Source organism: Octopus sinensis, linkage group LG22 (genome assembly GCF_006345805.1).
Source record: "Octopus sinensis linkage group LG22, ASM634580v1, whole genome shotgun sequence".
In the NCBI taxonomy this organism is placed as follows: domain Eukaryota; kingdom Metazoa; phylum Mollusca; class Cephalopoda; order Octopoda; family Octopodidae; genus Octopus; species Octopus sinensis.
In genome coordinates, this window is record NC_043018.1 from 23,718,665 (window position 1) to 23,742,669 (window position 24,005).

General features: G+C 40.4%; 1 protein-coding gene and 1 long non-coding RNA gene across 3 annotated transcripts; one reads left to right on the plus strand and one right to left on the minus strand.

Annotated features, from left to right (window-relative positions):
* Positions 1-690: 690 nt before the first annotated feature.
* On the minus strand, positions 691-18,306 carry LOC115223254 (protein OSCP1-like). Of its 2 annotated transcripts, XR_005003437.1 has the most exons (11): positions 18,047-18,306; positions 13,673-13,827; positions 12,147-12,314; positions 9,847-9,927; positions 9,604-9,707; positions 7,972-8,097; positions 6,288-6,366; positions 5,188-5,342; positions 3,648-3,705; positions 871-2,314; positions 691-836 (listed from the first exon to the last, which is right to left on the minus strand). XR_005003437.1 is itself a non-coding variant. In XM_029793755.2 (10 exons), exons 1-10 carry the CDS (start codon positions 18,156-18,158, stop codon positions 2,204-2,206), a joined length of 1,149 nt encoding a protein of 382 aa, XP_029649615.1. In that variant the 5' UTR covers positions 18,159-18,306; the 3' UTR covers positions 691-2,203. The 2 variants fall into 2 exon arrangements, 1 of the variants encoding a protein (XP_029649615.1); XM_029793755.2 differs by having other exon boundaries at positions 691-2,314.
* LOC118767518 lies at positions 6,423-23,526 on the plus strand. Its single transcript, XR_005003438.1, has 3 exons — positions 6,423-6,434; positions 9,825-9,834; positions 23,397-23,526. It is a non-coding gene; the product is annotated as an uncharacterized LOC118767518 (long non-coding RNA).
* Positions 23,527-24,005: the final 479 nt, after the last annotated feature.

Sequence of the window (24,005 nt, forward strand, 5' to 3'; positions counted from 1 at the left end):
CCAAAGCTGCAAAGACATCACAAAAATTGTTCCCATTCCGTTCTGTTAGATATTTGGAAGAAATATTACAACAAATATTAACAAGAAAGGTAACAAATATTTTTTTAAAATGGAACATTTTCTCCACAAATGTGCTTAGTCTTTTAATGTTCTGTGTGAGTAATTGATTATAGTTACCAGTAATTACTATATAACCATTGATATTATTATCCATTATAAACACCAACAGCCCACAAAGAAGGTTGTCTATAGACGCTCAACCTGCTAGAAATAGCAGCCAAATATTCTTCAAATTACAGAATCTTTGAAAAATGTAAGGAAACATCAGAAAATGTTCTGGATATGGTCATGCTTGGAATCCCTCTGATTATGGGCCTTTTTGATCAGGGTTGGCTTGGAACTAAATAACTAATGGCAACAAATATTAAATACCATAGCTACAAATACTGATGTAGCCACCAATACCAGAACCCTCTATGTGGTCACTCGATCTGCTAGAAATAGCAGCTAAATTTCCTTCATACTTCATCCTACCAAGTCAGGAAAGCAAATAACACATTGAATGAAGTGGTCTGTGGTCACAGCTGAAAAGTTTTTGATTATAAGCCTGCTTGGCCAAAGCTGACCTGGAGCTAAACAACAAAAACAACTATAGGTACCAATACTAACCTTCATGGACACTATACCTGCTAGAAATAGCAATCAATTATCCTTCGAATCCAATGACCATCCAATCTTTTTTTTTTTGAAAAGCATCTAGGACTTCACTATAACTATTGTAACTATGACAACCACAGTTCCCACTACCATTGTAACTATGACAACCACAATTCCCACTACTATTGTAATTATGATAACTACATTCCTCACCACTACAACAACCACAATTCCTCCTTACCACTGTAACTATGACAACCACCTCTAAGTCTGTTGCAGGTGGTATTGCCTTATCATTGTTGAAACCCAGGTCAGTCCTGACCGAATAGGCCTATAAGAAAAGGCATTCCAGACATGACCATCATGTCTTTTTTTTTTTCAGGTGTTATATATTTAAGACATTACATCATGATCCAATTTGCCTTTTATTTTAAGACAGTAGGTTGTAATTTAAAGATTGGAGCACTATTTCTAGCAAGTTAAGTGGCTACATAGAGACTCCCACATCTGCTCAGTCACATTGTTGTGATGGTGACAGAAGGAGTATCATAAGATGAGTCACAATGATGGAAACTACAAATCTTAGTACTGATATGGCGACGGAAGCAACATTGTCAAGAAATGACACTGTAATCATAAAATTTAGTGTCATATGGTAAAGTAATTTGCAGGGGCTGTTCTAGGATATCTAATTGATTAGTTATAGATAATTATGAAAATATTATTATCTATGAAGTATAGAAAGAAATCATTAAAGCACCCCACCCCCAAGTAGTGTGATTCAGTCATAAAGTTTGATCACATTGCAAAATGTTATCTTAAGTATAAAAGATACCACAAATCTTTAATCTGGGATTAGTATGTGGGACGTGAGTTGGGGCAAATCTTAGGTTAAAACTCCAAGTTATGATTGATCTTAAGCTAAAATCCAAGATATGACTGATCTTAAGCTAAGATCCAAAGCATGATTGATCTTAAGCTAAAGATCCACAGTATGATTGATTTTTGGGAAAGATCCAAAGATATGATTGACCGTCAACTAAATATCCAAGGTATGATTGATTTTTGGTTAAAGAACCTAGGTATGATTGATCTTCAGCTAAAGATCCAAAGTATGATTGATCTTATGCTAAAGATCCAAGATATGATTGATCTTAGACTAAAGATCCAAGATATGATTGATCTTAGACTAAAGATCCAAAGTATGATTGATCTTAGACTAAAGATCCAAGATATGATTGATCTTAGACTAAAGATCCAATGTATGACTGATCTTCTGCTAAAGATACAAGGAATGGTAGGTCTTTTGGTTAAAGATCCTAGGTATGATTTATCTTAGGCTCATTATTGATGTCCCTGTTACACTTCACTCTGTTACGTGTGTGGCTGTGACATCCTAAAGTTTATAAGGTGAGTGTCACTAAACTTCAGCCATTATCACTAAAGGCACTGCAAATATGTGTATGGTATTCGTGTAGGGATTAATGAATCCTGCAACATTGTAGAAGCTGTAATGTCCTTTTCAACCCACATATATATACACATTTCAATGAGCAGCATCCATTAAGTCCAACAGGTCTTCCTCAACTTCTGATGCAGGGTTCACCTCAACAGACATTTCTCCCATGATCCGATTCAGTTCATCACTTGATTGTTTCTGTCAAGAGAAAACAAAACAAAAATATAAGCATCATCATCATCAGCACCACCACCACCAGTCATCATCATCATCATCATCATCTCCATCATTGTGACTACACAGCTATTCTTACCACCATACACACAATCCAAACCCTGCACTAACCACACACCCAGTCTTTCCCTACAGAATTTCTTCCTTGCTCATATTTTTCCTACAGATAGAAACTTTCAGCTGTTCAAAATGATCATCTACATCAGTGGTTCTCAAAGATTTTGGGGGGTTCCACGCAACAAAATACTAAACTGGGGGTCCACAATAGTATTTTAAGGGCCCCTAAAAAGTTTTGCTTTAGATGATGTGTGTATTGGTTATGCATTGCAAGAAACAGCTGAGTTTCTTTCTCGAACATTTTACATTGTTCAACCAACGCAAGTGAATGTGTGATAAACAAAATGGGAATTTCGAAACAAGTGTCTGTAAAACTAGTTTTTAAACATCAAATGGAGGCGGGGCGCCACCAGAATAAAATAGTAATCAAAGGGGTCCAGAGATAAAAAATGGTTGAAAACCCCTGATCTACATCATTTGATCTAACCAGTCTTGGAGGGACCTGCAAAAGCTATGGACACAGCCCCTTCCCTTCCGCTGTATTGATGTAATCCAGAGATTATATCAATTGAAAAAAAGAACAACACAAAAAACCAAAAAGCTGAAAATAATAATCCTTTCTACTCTAAGTACAAGGCCTAACATTTTTGGGGAGGGGGGCCAGTTGATTAGATTGACCCCAGTGCGTAACTGGTACTTAATTTATTGACCCCAAAAGGATGAAAGGCAAAGTCGACCCCAGCGGAATTTGAACTAAGAACATAAAGACAGACAAAATACCGCTAAGCATTTCACCCAGTGTGCTAACGATTCTGCCAGCTTTATGCCTCAAAAAAACAATGAGCTGAAAATAATGTATAGGCGCAGGCGTGGCTGTGTGGTTAAGAAGTTCGCTTTGCAGTCACATGGTTTCAGGTTCAATCCCACTGCATGGCATTTTTGACAAGTGTCTTTTACTATAACACCAGGTTGACCAAAACCTTATGAGTAGAAAGAAACCGTGTGGAAGCCCATCGTGTATGTCTGTGTTTGTGTTCCCACTCTTACAGTTTAGCAACTAGTATTGGTTTGTTTGCATCCCCATAATTTAGGGGTTCAGCAAAACAGACCAATAGAGTAAGAACCAGAGCTAAAAATGAAAATAAAAACATTTGGGTTGCAGTCCAATGACAGAAACGTGTCGAAAAAAGATAATTAATGTTAATCATTTCTGTTAATTAAATAATAACAAATAGCAAACCTTTGAGGCATCAATCATAATCTCCAAGGGTTTTGTAGCATCTCTGATAATAGCAGGTCTGAAATGAAAAGAAGAAAATAAAAAAAGGGAAAATGCCAAGAATTTAGAGAAGAAGCGTGGCTGTGTGGTTGCTTTGCAGCCCCATGGAGTGTAGTATTGAGGGAAGTGGCTTTATCTCAGATGATGAGAGGTTTAAGTATGATAGAGGGGACAGAAACAAGTTTTTTGTTGTAGGGAAGATAGATGGTTACCCCAGTTGGAAAAGAGAGAAGATGGTGGTAATGATGTGTGAGGGTGTATACTGGAGTTACAGGACGGTGAACATTAGAGAAGTGGTCCAGAGGACTGGACAGGTAAGTTCGTGAGCATGTGAAAGGATTGTAGCAGATGGATGGAGATGAGGACAGAGGTGGATGAAGGGAATGGTGAACACAAGTGGAGGTGTAGTCAATGGTGAATATCAATCTGGAGGAGGAAAGGTAATAGGTAGCAGCCTAGGGGCGGCGAGCTGGCAGAAATGTTAGCATGTCAGGTGAAACGCTTAGCGGTATTTTGTCTGCCGTTACGTTGTGAGTTCAAATTCCGCCGAGGTCAACTTTGCCTTTCATCCTTTCGGGGTCGATAAATTAAGTACCAGTTATGCACTGGGGTCGATGTAATCAACTTAATACCTATGTCTGTCCTTGTTTGTCTCCTCTATGTTTAGCCCCTTATGGGTAATAAAGAAATAGGTAGCAGCCCAGAAGATATGGAGTGTGGGCAGTGCGCAAGAGATGCAGTGCCAGGGATGAGGTACGTAGGGGTGGAAACTGTGGGAGACAAATGTAGGTAGAGGGTGTGGCCATTGGCAGATTGAGAGGGTGTGGCGGTGAAGAGGCATTGAGTGGAAAATAAGATGGTAAGGAACAATACTAAGAATGCAAGAAATAAATAAGTGGCTCCAGGGACGGTGAGTGGGAGCAGAAAAAGGGTTGGGGATGAAATATGTTCAGGTCTGCTCTTATTTAATTACAACAGCTGAGTGAATAGTGTTATAGTCAGAAGGATGGGGAAGAGACACATCTGGCACAGATTGGATCAGGGACATAAACAATATGCTTTTAGGGGCCCTGTTTGTGGATGGGTCTTCTTGAACACAGAAATCACCAATCATTTTGATTCTGAATGTTAAAAACAAACTCAACACAAAATTTTTTTTTTTTATTAACCCTTTAGTGTTCGCATTATTCTGCCAAAATTAATCCTTTTTTATCCTCATTGTTTTGAACTAATCAAGCATTATCTTGTAGCGATGAGATTTTGATGAGGTAGCTGTTAATATTTAAAATGATATTGTAGGGTTGGTGTGAGAGACCAGATCTGGCCAGTTTGACTATAAAACAGGCAGAATACTTTTGGCCGGTTTAAATGCTAAAGGGTTAATGTCAGTTTGCACAATTGTTTTAAATTTACAGACCTAGTCTACCGCAGGACAACAACACACCACCTTAAACTTACACAATAAATCAAACAACAAACAAAGCTAAACAGAGTAACGTACGGAGTGATGGTGTTTTCATCATCATCTTTGTCCTCTGGAGTTGAACAGAACAGGTTCAGTTCTATTTCTGGTTTCTGTGACGTACTTGCCATTCCAATCAGACGGGAGAGAAGCTGTAGCTGGGCCAGTGCATTAGCATCAGAACTGTTATCTGTCTGGAAGTAATAAAGAAAGGAGTGATTAGAGAAGTAGGGGGCTTACGATGGACAGTAGGAGGCATGTGGTGGTGTGGAGAGGACATCTGGAGATATGTTGTGTGTGTACAGCAGCCAACTGGCACTCCCTCAGAATGTGATGAAGCCGGCCCTTTGAAATACATACACACACACACATATATATATGTATATGTGTGTGCATGTATGCATGTGTTACTGTCGCCTGGCCTTAACACTGTGTGACAGTTGTAAACAAGCGTCACCATCATGCAAGCAGGGTTGTTTGTGTCCAATCTTCCATGGAAACATGGGCAATGTATCACCACACTCGGAAACAGGTGAGGGTTAGCGAGAGAAGAGCATCAAGCCACAGAAAATCCTTCTCAACAAATTCCATCCAACCCTTGCAAGCATGGAAGACGGGACGTTAAACGATGAAGATGGTGATGACTAACTTAGTTCCTTTAATCTCTTAATTTTTTTACTTGTTTCAGTCATTTGACTGTGGCCATGCTGGAGCACCGCCTTTAGTCGAGCACATCAACCCCAGAACTTATTCTTTATAAGCCTAGTACTTATTCTATCGGTCTCTTTTGCCAAACTGCTAAGTTACAGGGACGTAAACATACCAGCATCGGTTGTCAAGCAATGTTAGGGGGACAAACACAGACACACAAACATATACACATACACCCTCCCACACACACACACATATATATATATATATATATATACACACATACAACGGGCTTCTTTCAGTTTCTGTCTACCAAATCTACTCACAAGGCTTTGGTTGGCCCGAGGCTATAGTAGAAGACACTTGCCCATACAATGGGACTGAACCTGGAACTATGTAGTTCGTAAGCAAGCTACTTACCACACTGGAAAAAGAGATTAGAAAGTGAAGAAAACAGAACAAAAACAAAAGAGGAAAAGGCATAATACCCCGTCTGGTCCACCTCGACAGGATAAAGAACTCTTGCTTTTGCCATCAGCAGTTACAATGTGATTGTCATCGGAATATCTGGCAAAATATAAAACATGAAAGACATATTAGTTTCAAATTTTGCCACAAAGCCAGCAATTTCAGGGGTGAGGGTCAAGTGGATTACATCAGCTTCAGTGATCAACTGGTACTTAATTTATTGACCCCCAAAAGGATGAAAGGCAAAGTCAACCTCGGCAGAATTTGAAATCAGAACATGAAAAAGGATTTTGCTCAGTGTGCTAACAATTCTACTAGCTAACTGCCTTGATAATAATAATAATAATAATAATAATCCTTTCTACTATAGGAATTTGTAGGGCATGGAATTTGTACGGAGTGGGATAGTCGATTACATCAACCCCAGTACTTGACTGGTACTTCATTTATCAACCCCGAAAGAACGAAAGGCAAAGTTGATCTCGGCAGAATTCGAACTCAGAACATAGCGGCAGACGAAATGGTGCAAAGCATTTTGCCCAGTGTGATAACAGTTCTGCCAGCTCACTGCCTAAAGGCATCCAGCCATAGAAAAACATTGCCAGATCAGACTGGGCCTGGTGCAGCCTTCTGGCTTCACAGAGCCCAGTTGAACTGTCCAACTCATGCTAGCATGGAAAGCGGACGCTAAACAATGATGATGATGATTATTATTATTATTATTATTATTATTATCCTTTGTATTATAGGCACAAGAGCTGAAACTTAGCAGGAGGAGACTAGTCAGTTACATCGATCCTAGTGTTTCGCTGGTACTTATTTTATCAGCCTCAAAAGGACGAAGGGCAAAGTCGACCTCAGTGGAATTTGAAATCAGAACATAAAGCATTTTGCCTGAATGGGCTAATAATTCTGCCAGCTCGCCGCCTTTGTGCAAGACATTATATTGATTTTAAATTTTGGCACAAAGTCAGCAGTTTCAAGGGAGGGGGTCAAGTCAACTACATCAACCCCAGCGCACAGCTGGTACTTATTTTATCAGCCTCAAAAGGACGAAGGGCAAAGTCGACCTCGGTGGAATTTGAAACCAGAACATAAAGCATTTTGCCTGAATGGGCTAATAATTCTGCCAGCTCGCCGCCTTTGTGCAAGACATTATATTGATTTTAAAATTTTGGCACAAAGTCAGCAGTTTCAAGGGAGGGGGTCTAGTCAACTACATCAACCCCAGCGCACAGCTGGTACTTATTTTATCAGCCTCAAAAGGACGAAGGGCAAAGTCGACCTCGGTGGAATTTGAAACCAGAACATAAAGCATTTTGCCTGAATGGGCTAATAATTCTGCCAGCTCGCCGCCTTTGTGCAAGACATTATATTGATTTTAAAATTTTGGCACAAAGTCAGCAGTTTCAAGGGAGGGGGTCTAGTCAACTACATCAACTCCAGCGCACAGCTGGTACTTATTTTATCAACCCCTAAAGGATGAAGGGCAAAGTCAACCTCAGGGGCATTTCAACTCAGAATGTAAAGACAGACAACATGCAGCTAAGCATTTTTCCCAGCATGCTAACAATTCTGTCAGTTTGTTACCTTCATGAAAGACATTCATATCTAAAACATTATGAAGTTAAGAAGTTCAAAATCACGTGGTTTCATGTTCAGTCCCAGTTACGCAACTCAAAATATACAAAAATTTCCCCTTACATGTTACATCCCAGTTTTGTTCCTCGGTCCCCTTTTGGCTCTATGGACCCTTTCGCTGATGGTAAGTACCGACCTCCAGGATTTGCAGAGATGGATTTCACAAGTTTGCCGTTTTCATCAAAAGACCTAAGAAACGAATTGAAAATTTAAATTTAAAGTATGGAACTGGTAAACACGTGCACACTTTTGCAGGCACAAGAATTTTTTGGCAAGCTCTTCAGAATACTTGTAGCAGACAAAAAATTCTTAAATGTAATAATGTAAATATTCTAAATTATTTTGTTTCATTCTATTTTATTTCCTTGGAAAATTGTAAGACTTTCTGTATGTATATATAAATAAAGTAAGGAAAAATTCCCTCATTTCTTCTAACTTTATTCCTATCAGCAACATACTAGTGTGTGTGTGTGAGAGAGAGAGAGAGAGAGTGTGTATGTAATCATTATTCAGTGTCCGTTTTCCATGCTGGCATGGGTTGGACAGTTTGACAGCAGCTGGCAAGCTGGAAGACAGTACCAAGCTCTATCTTCTTTGGCATGGTTTCTATAGCTGGATACCCTTCCTAATGTCAATTACATTACAGAGTGTACAGGGTGCTTTGTTTATGTAGCACCAGCAAGGTCACAAAGTAAACTTGCAAGATGAAAACCCTTCAACTGAAGCGGAGGTAGCTTTTGTGCCAGGTGATGAGAGATTGGAATATAATAGAGGGACAGTATCAGATGTCTTACAGTGAAGGAGGTACATGGGCTATAGTGGAGGCACATGGCCTAGTGGTTAGAGCAGCGGACTCGCGGTTGAAGGATCGCGAGTTTGAATCTCAGACAGGGCGATGTGTGTGTTATGAGTGAAACACCTTAGCTCCATGCGGCTCTGGCAGAAGGTAATGGTAAACTTCTGCTGACTCTTTCGCCACAACTTTCTCTCACTCTTTTCTCCTGCATCTTGCTGCTCACCTGTGACGGACCGGCGTCCCGTCCAGGTGGGAAACCGGCCCTTATGAGCCACGCCTGGCTCGAGAAGGAACAAACAACAACAACAACATGGGCTATCCCAGTTAGAATAAAACAGAGGAGAGAGAAAGAGAGAGGAAACGGTGAAAAAGATGCGCTGGGGCTTGCAAGGAGGTGTACCAGTGCCACCGGCACTGGTATCACAGCTGCAATTTCCATTGATGTTGATCGAATCGAAATCGATCAACATCAATGGAAATTGCAGCTGTGATACCAGTGCTGGTGGCATGTAAGAGAACCATCCGAACGTGGCCATTGCCAGTGCCGCCCTGACTGGCCTCGTGCAAGTGGCACATAAAAAGCACCATCCGTTCATGGCCGTTGCCAGCCTCGCCTGGCCCCCGTGCCGGTGGCACATAAAAAGCACCATCCGATCGTGGCCGTTTGCCAGCCTCGTCTGGCACCTGTGCCGGTGGCACATAAAAAGCACCCACTACACTCACGGAGTGGTTGTCGTTAGGAAGGGCATCCAGCCGTAGAAACATTGCCAGATCAGACTGGGCCTGGTGCAGCCTTCTGGCTTCCCAGTTGAACCGTCCAACCCATGCTAGCATGGAAAGCGGACGCTAAACGATGATGATGATGATGATGAAATGAAGATAGTAATTAAATCTCTCACCTAATAACAATAGGAATCTCCGTATTCCATGCCACTTGACCAGACCGAGACAAAACAAATGAACCGTCAGCATTTTGAATTTTCTCTTTTAAATATATGGATACCTGGAAAGTAAGTAAATGTATAGAATACAATATAAGATAATATTATGTGTGTGAATGTGTAAACGCCCATGTGTGCATGCGTGTGTGTGTATGTAGACATGTGTATGTGTGTGTGAGGACGAGGATAGTGGTCACTTACCCTGACGTGAATATCTTGGAAGAAACTTAACGCCGTCTGACGCAAAAGCTGAAATTCACCATCTGATAACTCAGAATACATCTGTATACAGAATCAAAAGTCAGAATTCAGGGAAAAGCATTTCAGCAAATTTTCTTTTATACCAAAAAAAAAAAAAAATGGTGGGTACAGAAAAAATTCCTGATACCATGAACATTACATCCATTGTATAGCATTCGCTATTTTCAAGTGTCCATGAGATTGCTAAAGGTCAGTGGGGGACACACACACACACACATACAAAATATACCATGTAAGTTTATCATCACAATCATCATCATCATCGTCATCATCATCCTCATTATCATCATCATCGTCGTCGTCGTCATCATCTTCATCATCATTTAACGCTCCTGTTCCATGCTGGCATGGGTTAGATGGTTTTACAGGATCTGATGTATCCAAGGACTGCATCGTACTCCAGTGTCTGCTTTGACATGGATTCTATGGCTTGATGCCCTTCCTAATGTCAACTACTTTACAGCATGTACTGGATACTTTTCTTTCTTTCATGGTACCAACACAAATGAGGTCAACATGCAGCACACAAGACTGTGAAATGTGAAGTGGGGTGAGGTAGGCTTTATGCTCGGAGATGAGAGGTTAAAGTATGAGAGAAGTATGAGGGAGCAGATCAGGGTCTTAGGGTCAAGAAGCTAACATAACTACTGACAGAAGAGAAGACGAGAATGATCCGTAGGAGCTGCAACGAGATAATTAGGGGTGATGAGGTGTTCAGTTGGCCCCTCAAGGTCTTCTTTGGAGCAGCTGAGGAAGAGTGTTCCCACTGCCTGGATTGTCTCTTTGTCTCTGGCTCAAAGTGATGAACCCAACACTCATCTTGAATTTGCCTCAAACAATGTCAGATTTTCCTATGATATAATCACTTAATGCAGTGCTTCTCAAACTATCTGATGCGGTGTACCAGCAGTTTTTTCCCCAATGTGCCAGGGACCGGTAATATTTCTTAGTAATATTAATTTATACCAGAAAAAATAAATATAATCTCTATATATATAAACGGCAAAATGTCTGTGTGTGTGTCCTTTATACAAATCCACAATTTTTCAGTTAGCAGACTCGCACTTTCTATGGTCATTCAAAACCGTCCAAGGGTGGTCGTGCACATCTTTACATTTCCCCAGTCACCACGCAAAGCCATTAAAAAAATCAATAGAAGTGACTTTTTTGTGAATTTTCTATCCAAAACCCAATCAAAATGCCTGAAAATTGATATGCCAATTGAATTCCAGCTAGCTGTATGTGATTGGTCAGAGATTTGGACAGTACTCGCATGTATGTGTGCACATACACAGCAACGCCGGGTCATAGTGCTAGTGAATATAATAAAAGTTGACAATTTTTAAAATCTTATACTTATTTTGTAAACAAATAATACAATATTACCTAAACATTTTATAATGTTTCTTTCTTTTCTGGAAACGTGCCACATACCAGCAGCTGATGGCTCGCGGACAGGCACTGGTCTGCAGACCACCACTTTGAGTAGCACTGACTTAACGTGCTTTTGATCAAGTGTCGGAAGACAAGGCGCCCACTAAACAGGAACCTTTATCATGCCAAGTTCATTGTTCAGAATATTCTCAACTCTCTCACAGGATATGCTAATTGCATTGACTATTTGATTTATAGTCAATCACCTGTCATCCACCACCATGTGGTGAATACAATCAATGTTTTCCCAGGTGGTGGCAGTTGCAAGGTGTCCAGACCTTCGGTCATCTCCAAGACTCTCCCTTTTGCACTGTTGATCAAGTTGGAGCATCATCCCCTTGTATAGCAACCAGGTCAGTATGAATGCCATTGAGGGCTAAATCCCTTTTCTGCAGGTTCTTAATAACACCATAATGCCAAATTTTGTCCCTTTTCATGAGTAATTGCTATTAGTTACTTTTGAAGTATTCTTTGAACAGTCAGACGTCAGTTTAACTGGAAAGAAACAATGCAGTTATTAATAAGAAGAGCTGAAATTAACACATGCAAGATTTCACATCTCTAGCATCACTCCTTCACAGTCAGCCTCTGAACATTTCAGCCCACACACGTAAATATATACAGCAGGTGAGCTACACTGCAAAATCGGACCCTTTGAACTTCTCTGTGTAACTCAGAACTATTCCAAAAGTAGGTAGGTAGGTGGTGGTGGCGGCATAGGCGGCAGTGGTGATAGAGTTGGTAGTGATAATGATGATGGTAGTGGTGGTGGTGATTAACACAGAGACAATCAAAATAAAACAAACCTTGATAAACTTTCTGCTGATGTTCGTCACCTGCTGGAATGTGCTGGCGTTGTCCTTGACCATTTCCATAATGCCCTCAAGGTGGTTCATTGTAATGAAGAGGATCTCTTTGGGCTGGAGACACATCAGAAATTGGTACTTCACACCCATTGTCATCAAATCATATAACTGAAAACAACAACAACAGTAATAATATTAATAATAATAATAATAATAATAATAATAATAATAATAATAATGATAATAATAATAATAATCCTTTCTACTATAGGCACAAGGCCTGAAATTTGAGGGAGGGGAATAGTTGATTACATTGACCCCAGTACTCAACTGGTACTTATTTGATCGACCCCAAAAGGATGAAAAGCAAAGTCGACCACGGCAAAATTTGAACTCAGAACGTAAAGATGGGCGAAATTCCACTAAGCATTTTACCTGATGTGCCAACGATTCTGCCACCTTTCTACTAAATGCACAAGGTCTGAAATTTTGGGGGAGGAGACTAATCGGTTAAATCAACCCCAGTGTTTCACTGGCATTTAATTTATTGACCCCAAAAGGATAAAAGGCAAAGTCAACCTTGGCAGAATTTGAACTCAGAACATGAAGACATGAAATGCCACTAAGCATTTCGCCCAGCATGCTAACGATTCTGCCAGTTCACTGCCTTATCAACAACAACAACAACAATAATAATAATATTTTCTACTTTAGGCACAAGGCCCGAAATTTTGGAGAGGAGGCCAGTCGATTAGATTGACCCCAGTACGCAACTGGTACTTGATTTATTGACCCTGAAAGGATGAAAGGCAAGGTCGACCTCGGCGGAATTTGAACTCAGAACATAAAGACAGAGGAAATACTGCTAAGCATTTCGCCCAGCATGCTAAAGATTCTGCCAACTCACCATCTTATCAACAACAACGATGACAATAATAATAATAATAATAATGGTTTCAAATTTTGGCACAAGGTTTGCGATTTTAGAGGAGGGGGCTCATCGGTTACATCAGCCCCAGTATATAACTGATATGACTGAGGGGATGAATGGCAAAGCTGACCTCGGTAGTATTTGAACTCAGAACATAATGAGGCGCAGGAGTGGCTGTGTGGAAAGTAGCTTGTTTACCAACCACATGGTTCCGGGTTCAGTCCCACTGCGTGGCACCTTGGGCAAGTGTCTTCTGCTATAGCCTCGGGCCGACCAAAGCCTTGTGAGTGGATTTGGTAGACGGAAACTGAAAGAAGCCCATCGTATATATGTATATATATATATGTGTGTGTGTGTGTGTATGTTTGTGTTTGTCCCCCTAGCATCGCTTGACAACCGATGCTGGTATGTTTACGTCCCCATCACTTAGCGGTTCAGCAAAAGAGACCGATAGAATAAGTACTGGGCTTACAAAGAATAAGTTCCGGAGTCGATTTGCTCGACTAAAGGCGGTGCTCCAGCATGGCCGCAGTCAAATGACTGAAACAAGTAAAAGAGTAAAAGAGTAAAGAAATGTAAAAATTACCGCACTTACTTTGTCCATGCTGGCAGCATTCAAACGCATGACAGAAGAATGTGCAATACGATCAAAGACTGCTCTCATTGCTTTCTTGGAGTAAACAGGCTGTAAACGGAATAACTCATCCATGAAATGTTTGCTGAACATCGTACCAACGATTTCCTGCAGAACTGGAATGACCAAAATGGAATTGCGTAGTTTTTAATTAGAATTAAGTTAGGTTTTAATACATTTAAGGTATTGCCACCACTACCTCAACTGTTATAACACACATATAGAGACAGACAGACAGAGAGACATAGAGAGAGAGTGATGACAGGACAGAAACAGATTTTATGTGGTAGAAGAGATATGAGATGCATTCCAGAAGTTTTGGAATTTCTTATTTAGGATCCTCAAGTTATAACTGTTCTAAATTATTGTAATTTTAGTGTATCATTACCATACTTGTTAAAAGCTGACCTGCCAACCTTCTTTTACGAGACTGAAGAAAACAGCTGCAAAAGCACTTTGAACACATCCTACTAAACACAGCTTGTCACGAGTGGCTAAATTTGTAGAATACAGTCGCGACAGTTGGAAGTTTTCTATGAAATAATGTTTTGTGTTAAACTATGCAAAAACTTTACAGAAACCTATGAAACCAATAGGCGCAGGAGTGGCTGTGTGGTAAGTAGCTTGCTTACCAACCACACAGTTCCGGGTTCAGTCCCACTGCGTGGCACCTTGGGAAAGTGTCTTGTACTATAACCTCGGGCCGACCAAAGCCTTGTGAGTGGATTTGGTAGACAGAAACTGAAAGAAGCCTGTCGTATATATATATATGTATATATATATATATATATTATATATATATATATATATATATATACATATATATATATGTATATATATGTGTTTGTCCCCCCAACATCGCTTGACAACCGATGTCGGTATGTTTACGTCCCCGTTACTTAGCGGTTCAGCAAAAGAGACCGATAGAATAAGTACTAGGCTTACAAAGAATAAGTCCTAGGGTCGATTTGCTCGACTAAAAGGCGGTGCTCCAGCATGGCAGCAGTTAAATTACTGAAACAAGTAAAAGAGTAAAGAGTAAGAGTAAATGTGCCAGACTACTTCTGGGTTAACTTTTTTGGTGGCACAAAAAGTTCAAGGATGGCAGAGAGGAAGTGAGAGAAGATGAAAAGTGAGGGAGGGAGGGAGAAGGATGTCAGAACATCAGAGCTGGCTGAGATAAGGAATATTGCTGTCCTAGAATGGATGATGTTACTGTCATTTAGCCCCAGGAAACATTGTTTCCAGCTGGCTATACAACACAATATCTGTGTCCTTATATTTTTGAACAGGGGCTTCAGCACTCCGATCCAGCACAAGACAACACCCGTGGACTGGTTTCTGGGTTATTGCTCTTTATCAACGCAGGATAGCTGCTTGGCTGGGTGGCACTGCTGAACTCACAATTTGAATATAGTTTTCAAAGTGACACACAATCACTGATTTAATAAAATAGAAATACTATTATTTCTAAAATTCACACTTTTCTCGATGAAGACTGGCACAGTGATGAATTTAGCATACAGACGACTGTTGTTATCACTAGGCCTAACTCATCGTAAAGTCAATACCACCATGACTGATATCCAATCTACCGTGGAGAAGGCTAGCCACTGGATTTGGTTAAAAAGAAACAATGAGGATATTGAGTTTAACTTCATAACCAGCTGATCTAGCAAGTGGGGCCTCATATTAGTGAGGGGGCCAGTGCGCATTGATGCCGTCGAGAGGTAGGCCCCAAAACGGCGCGCATTCTCTCCTGATGACCCCATACACTTGCTGGCTTCTGGTATATGGAGCTTTTGACTGGTAGCACTTGCATCTGCAAGTCGTTTGCAAGACATCACCAAGGCTCAGTCTTCAGCCCCCTCCTATTCATCATTGTCCTCTAGGCCATAACAGATACTGGGCCACACAGAAAGAATAAATTTTTTAATTTCATTTGTATTTTATTGACTATCACAGTCTGCAGAGTGTTTTTTGCATTATATGTAATAATTGAATTATATATTATGCCCTTCATTGTGTTGTGGTATTCATGGAAAGACTGTCTTGCATGAAACTGTCCATGGAGCAAAAAATGTTGTGGGTCACTGGCCTACATGCTTTAGGTTACTTATTTCTTTATTGCCCACAAGGGGTTAAACACAGAGGGGACAAACAAGGACAGACAAAGGGATTAAGTCGATTACATCGACTCCTGTGCGTAATTGGTACTTAATTTATCGACCCCGAAAAGATGAAAGGCAAAGTCAACCTCGGCGGAATTTGAACTCAGAACGAAACGGCAGACGAAATACCTATTTCTTTACTATCCACAAGGGGCTAAACACAGAGAGGACAAACAAGAACAGACAAACGGATTAAGTCAATTATATCGACCCCAGTGCCTAACTGGTACTTAATTTATCGACCCCGAAAAGATGAAAGGCAAAGTCAACCTCGGCGGAATTTGAACTCAGAACGAAACGGCAGACGAAATACCTATTTCTTTACTATCCACAAGGGGCTAAACACAGAGAGGACAAACAAGAACAGACAAACGGATTAAGTCAATATATCGACCCCAGTGCCTAACTGGTACTTAATTTATCGACCCCGAAAAGATGAAGGCAAAGTCAACCTCGGCGGAATTTGAACTCAGAACGAAACGGCAGACGAAATACCTATTTCTTTACTATCCACAAGGGGCTAAACACAGAGAGGACAAACAAGAACAGACAAACGGATTAAGTCAATTATATCGACCCCAGTGCCTAACTGGTACTAATTTATCGACCCCGAAAAGATGAAAGGCAAAGTCAACCTCGGCGGAATTTGAACTCAGAACGAAACGGCAGACGAAATACCTATTTCTTTACTACCCACAAGGGGCTAAACACAGAGAGGACAAACAAGAACAGACAAACGGATTAAGTCAATTATATCGACCCCAGTGCGTAACTGGTACTTATTTAATTGACCCCAAAAGAATGAAAGGCAAAGTCAACCTCGGCGGAATTTGAACTCAGAACGTAGCGGCAGACAAAATACTGCTAAGCATTTCGCCCGGCGTGCTAACGTTTCTGCCAGCTTCCACTTTTAGGTTACTGTGTACAAGGTTACATGCTTTAGGTTACTGTGTACAAGGATCCCAACCTACTGCTCATACTATAAAATGGTTTGCTAAGGATCAAAGAAAGTGTAGTGTTGTGAGGTCCTTCTAGTCCTGTCTCACCAAGGATTACTCAATCTCTGCCTTGTTTTGATGCCAAATGTACTCAGTAGGCGCAGGAGTGGCTGTGTGGTAAGTAGCTTGCTTGCCAACCACATGGTTCCAGGTTCAGTCTCACTGCGTGGCACTTCGGGCAAGTGTCTTCTCCTATAGCCTCGGGCCGACCAAAGCCTTGTGAGTGGATTTGGTAGACGGAAACTGAAAGAAGCCTGTTGTGTATATGTATATATATATATTTGTGTGTCTGTGTTTGTCCCCCCAACATCGCTTGACAACCGATGCTGGTGTGTTCATATCCCCGTAACTTAGCGGTTCGGCAAAAGAGACCGCTAGAATAAGTACTAGGCTTACAAAGAATAAGCCCTGGGGTCAATTTGCTCGACTAAAAATGGCGGTGCTCCAGCATGGCCGTAGTCAAATGACTGAAACAAGTAAAAGAGTAAAGAGAGAGTAGAGTCTGTTAAAAGGTTGATGGTAGGAAGAGCATCCAGTTGTAGAAACGAAGTGACACAAATTCATTCACAAGGTTTAGTGGCAAACCTGAGACTAAGACCCTTGCCTAAGGTGTCACTTGGAGACTGGACCTAGAATCATGCGGTTGCAAAGTGGACCTTTCAACCACACAACCTTGGCTTAAGTGTGTAAAAGTTTGTTTAAAGTAAGGGGAGAGGGAGGGGGAGAAACCAGAGTTTGTTTGGATTGAGGGAGTGAGAGACAGACAGACAGACAGATGCGAAATTATACACAAAAGGAATAGAGGGAAATTTGGGGAATGAGAGAAAGAGAGAGAGGGAGGGATAAGGAGAGAGAGAGAGAGAGAAAAAGAAAGAGTAGGAGACAATGAGGACAATAAGCACAAGGAGGATGAGGAGGAGGGAAATTTGGGGAATGAGAGAAAGAGAGAGAGGGAGGGATAAGGGGAGAGAGAGAGAGAGAGAGAAAGAAAGAGTAAGAGACAATGAGGACAATAAGCACAACGAGGATGAGGAGGATTATACACACATGCACACACACACACACATATACGTGCACTAATATACATACATGTACAAACACACACACATTTACATACGCATATAAAAGTTAAAATCTTTTAGTACTTTTTTTTTGTTGTTTTTTACCTTTTTGTGTTTTGTCTTCCATCACATTCTGTGCATGAAGCCTTTGGTCTAAGATGTACATCATTTCTCCTCCAAGATTTAAAATCAGGGCCGGCAGAGTACGCAACGACATTGTTTTGCCTCTTCTCTAATCCTCTGGACTTACAGTTTTTTTTTGTCTTCGACAAGTTTTTAAACTTTTTCCTAGCGCTCTCTCTCTCTCTCTATCTATCTGTCTATAGCTCTCTCTCTCTCTATATATATATATATATATCTATAGCTCTCTCTATCTATCTATCTATCTCTAGTTCTCTCTCTCTCTCTCTCTCTGTCTCTCTCTCTCTCCGATATATAGATATATATGTACGTATGTATTATATTTATGTATATGTAGTTTGCGTGTATTTGTTTGTGTGTACGTGTTCTGTTAGTAAACTAAGTTTCTCTTTGCTAAAGTGTTGGCCTGTTGCAACAGACAACTAAGAATGAAATGTCTTCCAAATTCCGAACAACTTCGTTATGTTTGTCAATATTGTGTTTTTGCCTTCTTTTTAAAGTTCAGAGAGAAGCTTCCTCACGCTTTGCCTAGCAACTGGGACAAACTGTTGCTAAACGGTCGTCACACGAATGTAGCTCTGACCACTGTTACACGGGTCCTCATGTGGATTACACGCCTCTACGTGGTCACAGAATGTGCTAGAAATAGCAGCTAAGCCACTCCTAAATCCCTACATTTATAAAAAAAAGGAAGTTCTCGATACACCTAAAAAAAACGGATAGCCATGGCGGGAACGTCTTTGATCACACTCCAGAGTCTACGTGGAACTAAACAGAACTACAGTGGGATTGTCTCACCTGCGTGGTTTTTTGACCTGCTAGAAATAGAAGCCTAATCTCCCTCAAACCACAATCTTTGAAGAAACACATTTAATGATGTAGTCCGAGATACCCAATGACGAGAAAACTTGCGGCGTGTGTGTCTTTGATGGATCTTGTTTTATCATCGTCCTTCAAAAATGTTTATACATTAGAGGAATGTTCGAACACGACATTCTTACTGTGACCATCACGTCTTCCGATCAGGTTGAATTTGGACAACAGTAGCAATAGTAAAACAAATACGTATAACTACACATACATGTAGTGCGTGTGCGTGCGTTTGTGTGTGTGTGTGTGTGCGGTTCTCTGTCATGAACACAGACACTATGAACAGTTCCGTTCACATTGAGAAGTTGGGTGCAGTTTTATTCTTGGATTACATTGTTTATAATAGGTTTTTCTTTAATAGCATCCAGGGAAACTGTTTCCATGGGAGCCTGTACGTGACTGTATTTGTGATTAATGTGTGGGTGTGTGTGTGTGTGTATTGATCAGCTCTGGTTCATGATAAATACAAAACAGTACTCAACGATATGACAATAGTAAGGATGCATAATACAATTTAACGATAATAGCTTTCTAACAAATGCTGCTACATGACTCCGAGTTTCGTGTAAGATTCATAGGCATTTTTTTTTTCATCTGGCTTGTTCTGAGAACAACTTTCTCCCTTATATCTGAGATCTTAAAAAGGGCCGTGGGTGTTGACTGTGAGTATATAGTGACGCCGTCCATTCTGGAATTATTTTCTGTCGGTGATACAACCTGGTTAAAGCACCTTCGCATCTCACTTCTTCTACACACATTCCCATTATCATCATTTAACGTCTGTTTTTCTATGCTGGCATGGATGAGACGGTTTTATAGGATCTGGCAAGCTGCAGGGCTGCATTGAGCTCCAATGTCATCTGTGGTATTATTTCTACAGCAGGATGCCTTCTTAACACCAACCACTTTACAGTGTGTACTGGGCGCTTTTTTTTTTTTAAGCAAACGACACTAGTGAGGTCGTCAAGTCATTTACAAGACATGAAAATAACAGGTAAAAGGTAAAACCTGGCCACACTATCTCAATAGACTTACCTGCTGTTGTGATGATGCTTGTCAATTGCTGCTGATATTAAAACAGGAGAAAATGTTTCTATATTTCTGAATTAAATTTTTATATATTTCATATAAACAATCACTTGTACAAGTTTTACAAGCACCAATCTAGAACAGAAAACATAACTAAAGTGAGACATTGTTAGTATAATCCTTCAGAATTGAGATTACGCTGTCAAAAAGTGTGAAGGCACATGGCTCAGTGGTTAGAGCATCAGGCGCACAATCATGAGGTAGTGAGTTCGATTCCTGGACTGGGTTGTGTGTTGTATTCTTGAGCAAGACACTTTATTTCACGTTGCTTCAGTTCACTCAGCTGTAGGAATGAGCTGCAATGCCACTGGTACCAAGCTGGTGAGGAGAGGAGAGTCTGGTATGCATTGGCAACTGCTGGTCTTCCATAAACAACCTTGCCTGGACCAGGCTATGTTGTGTTCTTGAGCAAGACACTTTATTTTCATGCTGCTCCAGTCCATTCAGCTGCAGAAACAAGATACATCACTGGTGCCAAGCTGTATCAGCCCCTTTGCCTTTCCCTTGGATAACATCGGTGGCGTGGAGAGCGGAGACTGGTATGCATGTGCAACTACTGGTCTTCCGAGGTGCAAATCCCATGGTCATTGTGACCAAAGAGAGTCTTTAAAAAATATTTTTATCATGCCAAACCATTAATCCCTACACATTTTTTTCTCTCTCCATTTTTTTTGCTTGTCAATCCTTTCTGTCAAAGAGAGTAGGCTCAAAACATCAAAGACTTTTCCATTCTTCCTAAACTAATACACCTGCTTGCTGTTCTTTCACCTGTCATTTGTTTTCTGTAAATTTGAACTACACACACACACACACACACCTTACCTTACTATGCCTTTAAACTGTGCATATCTAACCCAGACGTTCTACCTGTTTTATATACAAACTTGTCAGGTCTGGCCTCTTATACCTACCCTACAATGTCATTCTAAAAATAAACAGCCACATCATCAAATTCTCAAAGCCACAAGATAATCCATGATTAACTCAAACCAACGTGAGCTAATAAGCATTACATTTGACAGAGTAATCAGAAAGTTTAAGGATTAAAGGGTTTAACTGAACAAAAGGACCCCAGTACTTTCTTTTGAAGTCTGATACTTATTCTATGAATCTTCTTTTGCTGAACTGCTAAGTTAAAAGGATGTAAATATACCATCATCATCATCATCATCATTGTTCGACCATGGTCGAGACAATGGAATTTACCATGCTACGCCAGACTTCACGGTCCATTATGGCATTACGGAGGTCCTGTTGCTGGATGCCTGTATCCCTGGAGATTACATCAGGGTAGGAGAGTGTGTGCCCTCTGGTATTGCGAGTAGATGGCTTCCAGAGGAGAAGAGTAGAAATTACCTCTTTTTCAGCTCTACAACAATGTCCAGCAAACTGGACTCTCCTACCTTTCACAAGAGATGACACAGGTGGTAATTTCCCATATATTTGCATTTTGGTTGGATGGCGCTTCCACGAGAGATTTTGAGCTCTCATAAGGAGGCGAGTGTAGGTTCCATCCAACCGCCTCTCAAATATACCAACATAGATGGTCAAGTTGCCATGACGGACTAACACAAACACACACATACAAAAAGAGACAGATAGGATACTTTGATACTTTGATAGGTTTCGGCCATTATTGGCCCAGGCCATGTCTAACTTAATAGCACCACCTGGGTAAGTAACAGATTTTTGAAAAAAAATTAAGTATTGGGAGTTGGTTTGTTCAAGTAGACCCTTGAATGTGATGCCCCAGCATGGCCACAGTTCAATAATTGTAACAAAGGAAATCTATATATATAAAACTCAACTTGTGTGCATCTGTGTGTGTGTCTGTGTGTTTAACTTCCCGGCACATCTCCTCCTAGCCAACAAATCGTAGAACCACCAAAAATGGGTCACTTAAAGTTTAGGCGAATGAAAATTGAACTGCGCTATTTCTGTTCCGAAATTAATCTCGCAAGTGCAAAAATCGATAATGTGTTTGTTTAGGCCTTATCCCATGCATTGAATAGTGAACTTTACTCAGTCAGCTGTTTGACCTGAACTGTGTTCACCACGCATGCAAGCATGTGTAAATTGCATGAAAAATAAAAAATCAAGATAGAAAAACGGACAATACTGCTAGTAATATACAAAGAAACACAGTTATTATGTTTATAGAAGTCTTTATTATACAACATTTACATGGATTTTGGTTTTTATTTGAAAATATAATAATATATTACAAGTTAATCATTAGAAATCATCAGTCAAGTAGATAGCTGCAATCAGATTTGTTGGAGACCACATAGGAACAACAACAATAACAACAACAACAACAATAATAATAATAATAATAATAATAAAATAATAATAATAATGATGATAAGGATTCTTTCTACTAAAGGCACAAAGGCCTGAAATTTGTGGCGGGGGACCTAAGTCGATTACATCGACCCCCAGTGCTCAACTGGTACTTATTTCATCAACCCCGAAAGGCTGAAAGGCAAAGTCAACCTCTGCAGGATTTGAACTCAGAACGTAAAGATGGACGAAATACCACTAAGCATTTTTTCCGGTGTGCTAACAATTCTGCCAGTTCGCTACCCTAATAATAATAATAATATAATAATAATAATAATAATAATAATAATCATCATCATATCATTACGTCCGTTCCACGCTAGCATGGGTTGGACGGTTCGACGGGGATCTGGGAAGCCAGAAGGCTGCCCAGGCTCCGGTCTTATCTGGCAATGTTTCTACAGCGGATAAGACCAGAGCCTGGGGCAGCCTTCTGGCTTCCCAGATCCCTGGTCGAACCGTCCAACCCATGAAGCATGGAGAACGGACATAAACGATGATGATGATGATTATATATTATATTATTATTATATTATTATTATTATTATTAGGGTAGCGAACTGGCAGAATTGTTAGCACACCAGAAATAATAATAATAATCCTTTCTACTAAAGGCACAAGGCCTGAAATTTGCAGGGAAGGGTCTAGTCGATTACATCGACCCCAGTATTTCACTGGTACTTAATTTATCGACCTCGTAAGGATGAAAGTCAAAGTCGACCTCAGCGGAATTTGAACTCAGAATGTAACGACAGACAAAATACCACTAAGCATTTTGCCTGGTGTGCTAACGATTCTACCAGTTCGTTGCCTTATATAATAATAATAATAATAATAATAATAATAATAATAATAATAATAATAATAATCTTTTCTACTATAGGCACAAGAACTGAAATTTGGTGGGACGGGGCTAATTGATAATATTGACCCCCAAAAGGATGAAATAATAATAATAATAATAATAATAGTGGTTTCAAATTTTGGCACAAGGCCAGCAATTTCTGGGAAGATAAGTTGATTAGATCAATCCCCATTGCTCGACTGGTATTTATTTTATTAATCCCAAAAGGATGAAATACAAAAGTCAATCCTGGTGGCATCTGGACTCAATGTGAAGTCAGAAGAAATGAAGCTAAGCATTTTTCCCCGATCTGGTAACAATTCTGCCAACTTGGTGCCTTTCTTTTTTGTTTTTTTTTTCTCTCTAGTTTCAGCTCAGAGCTGTGGCCATGCTGGTGCACCGCCATTTTGCTACACTGTTATTACTGAGAGCCTCCTCTAATATGTGGCACTTGGTGAAGAATGGAGTTTGATGTAGCTACCCTCATTTTACACCTCTTGCCGTAAGGTAGATTCGTCTGGGACTCTTGACAGGGAGAGGTCCAGCTTTGATTTAAAAACACCTACATCTACTTTGTGCAGGTTCCTTAGGCTCTTTGGGAGAATATTAAAAAGCTGTGTGGCCCTGAAACCCAGACTGTTGCAGTAATTGGTCCTGAAGTGCGATGGCATTGCTGGGATCTTTGGCACTATGCAGTATCGTCCCATTCTGGCATTGGTGTAGTTTTCAATGCCAAAATTTGGCACAATTCCTTCCAGGATCTTCCAGATATATATT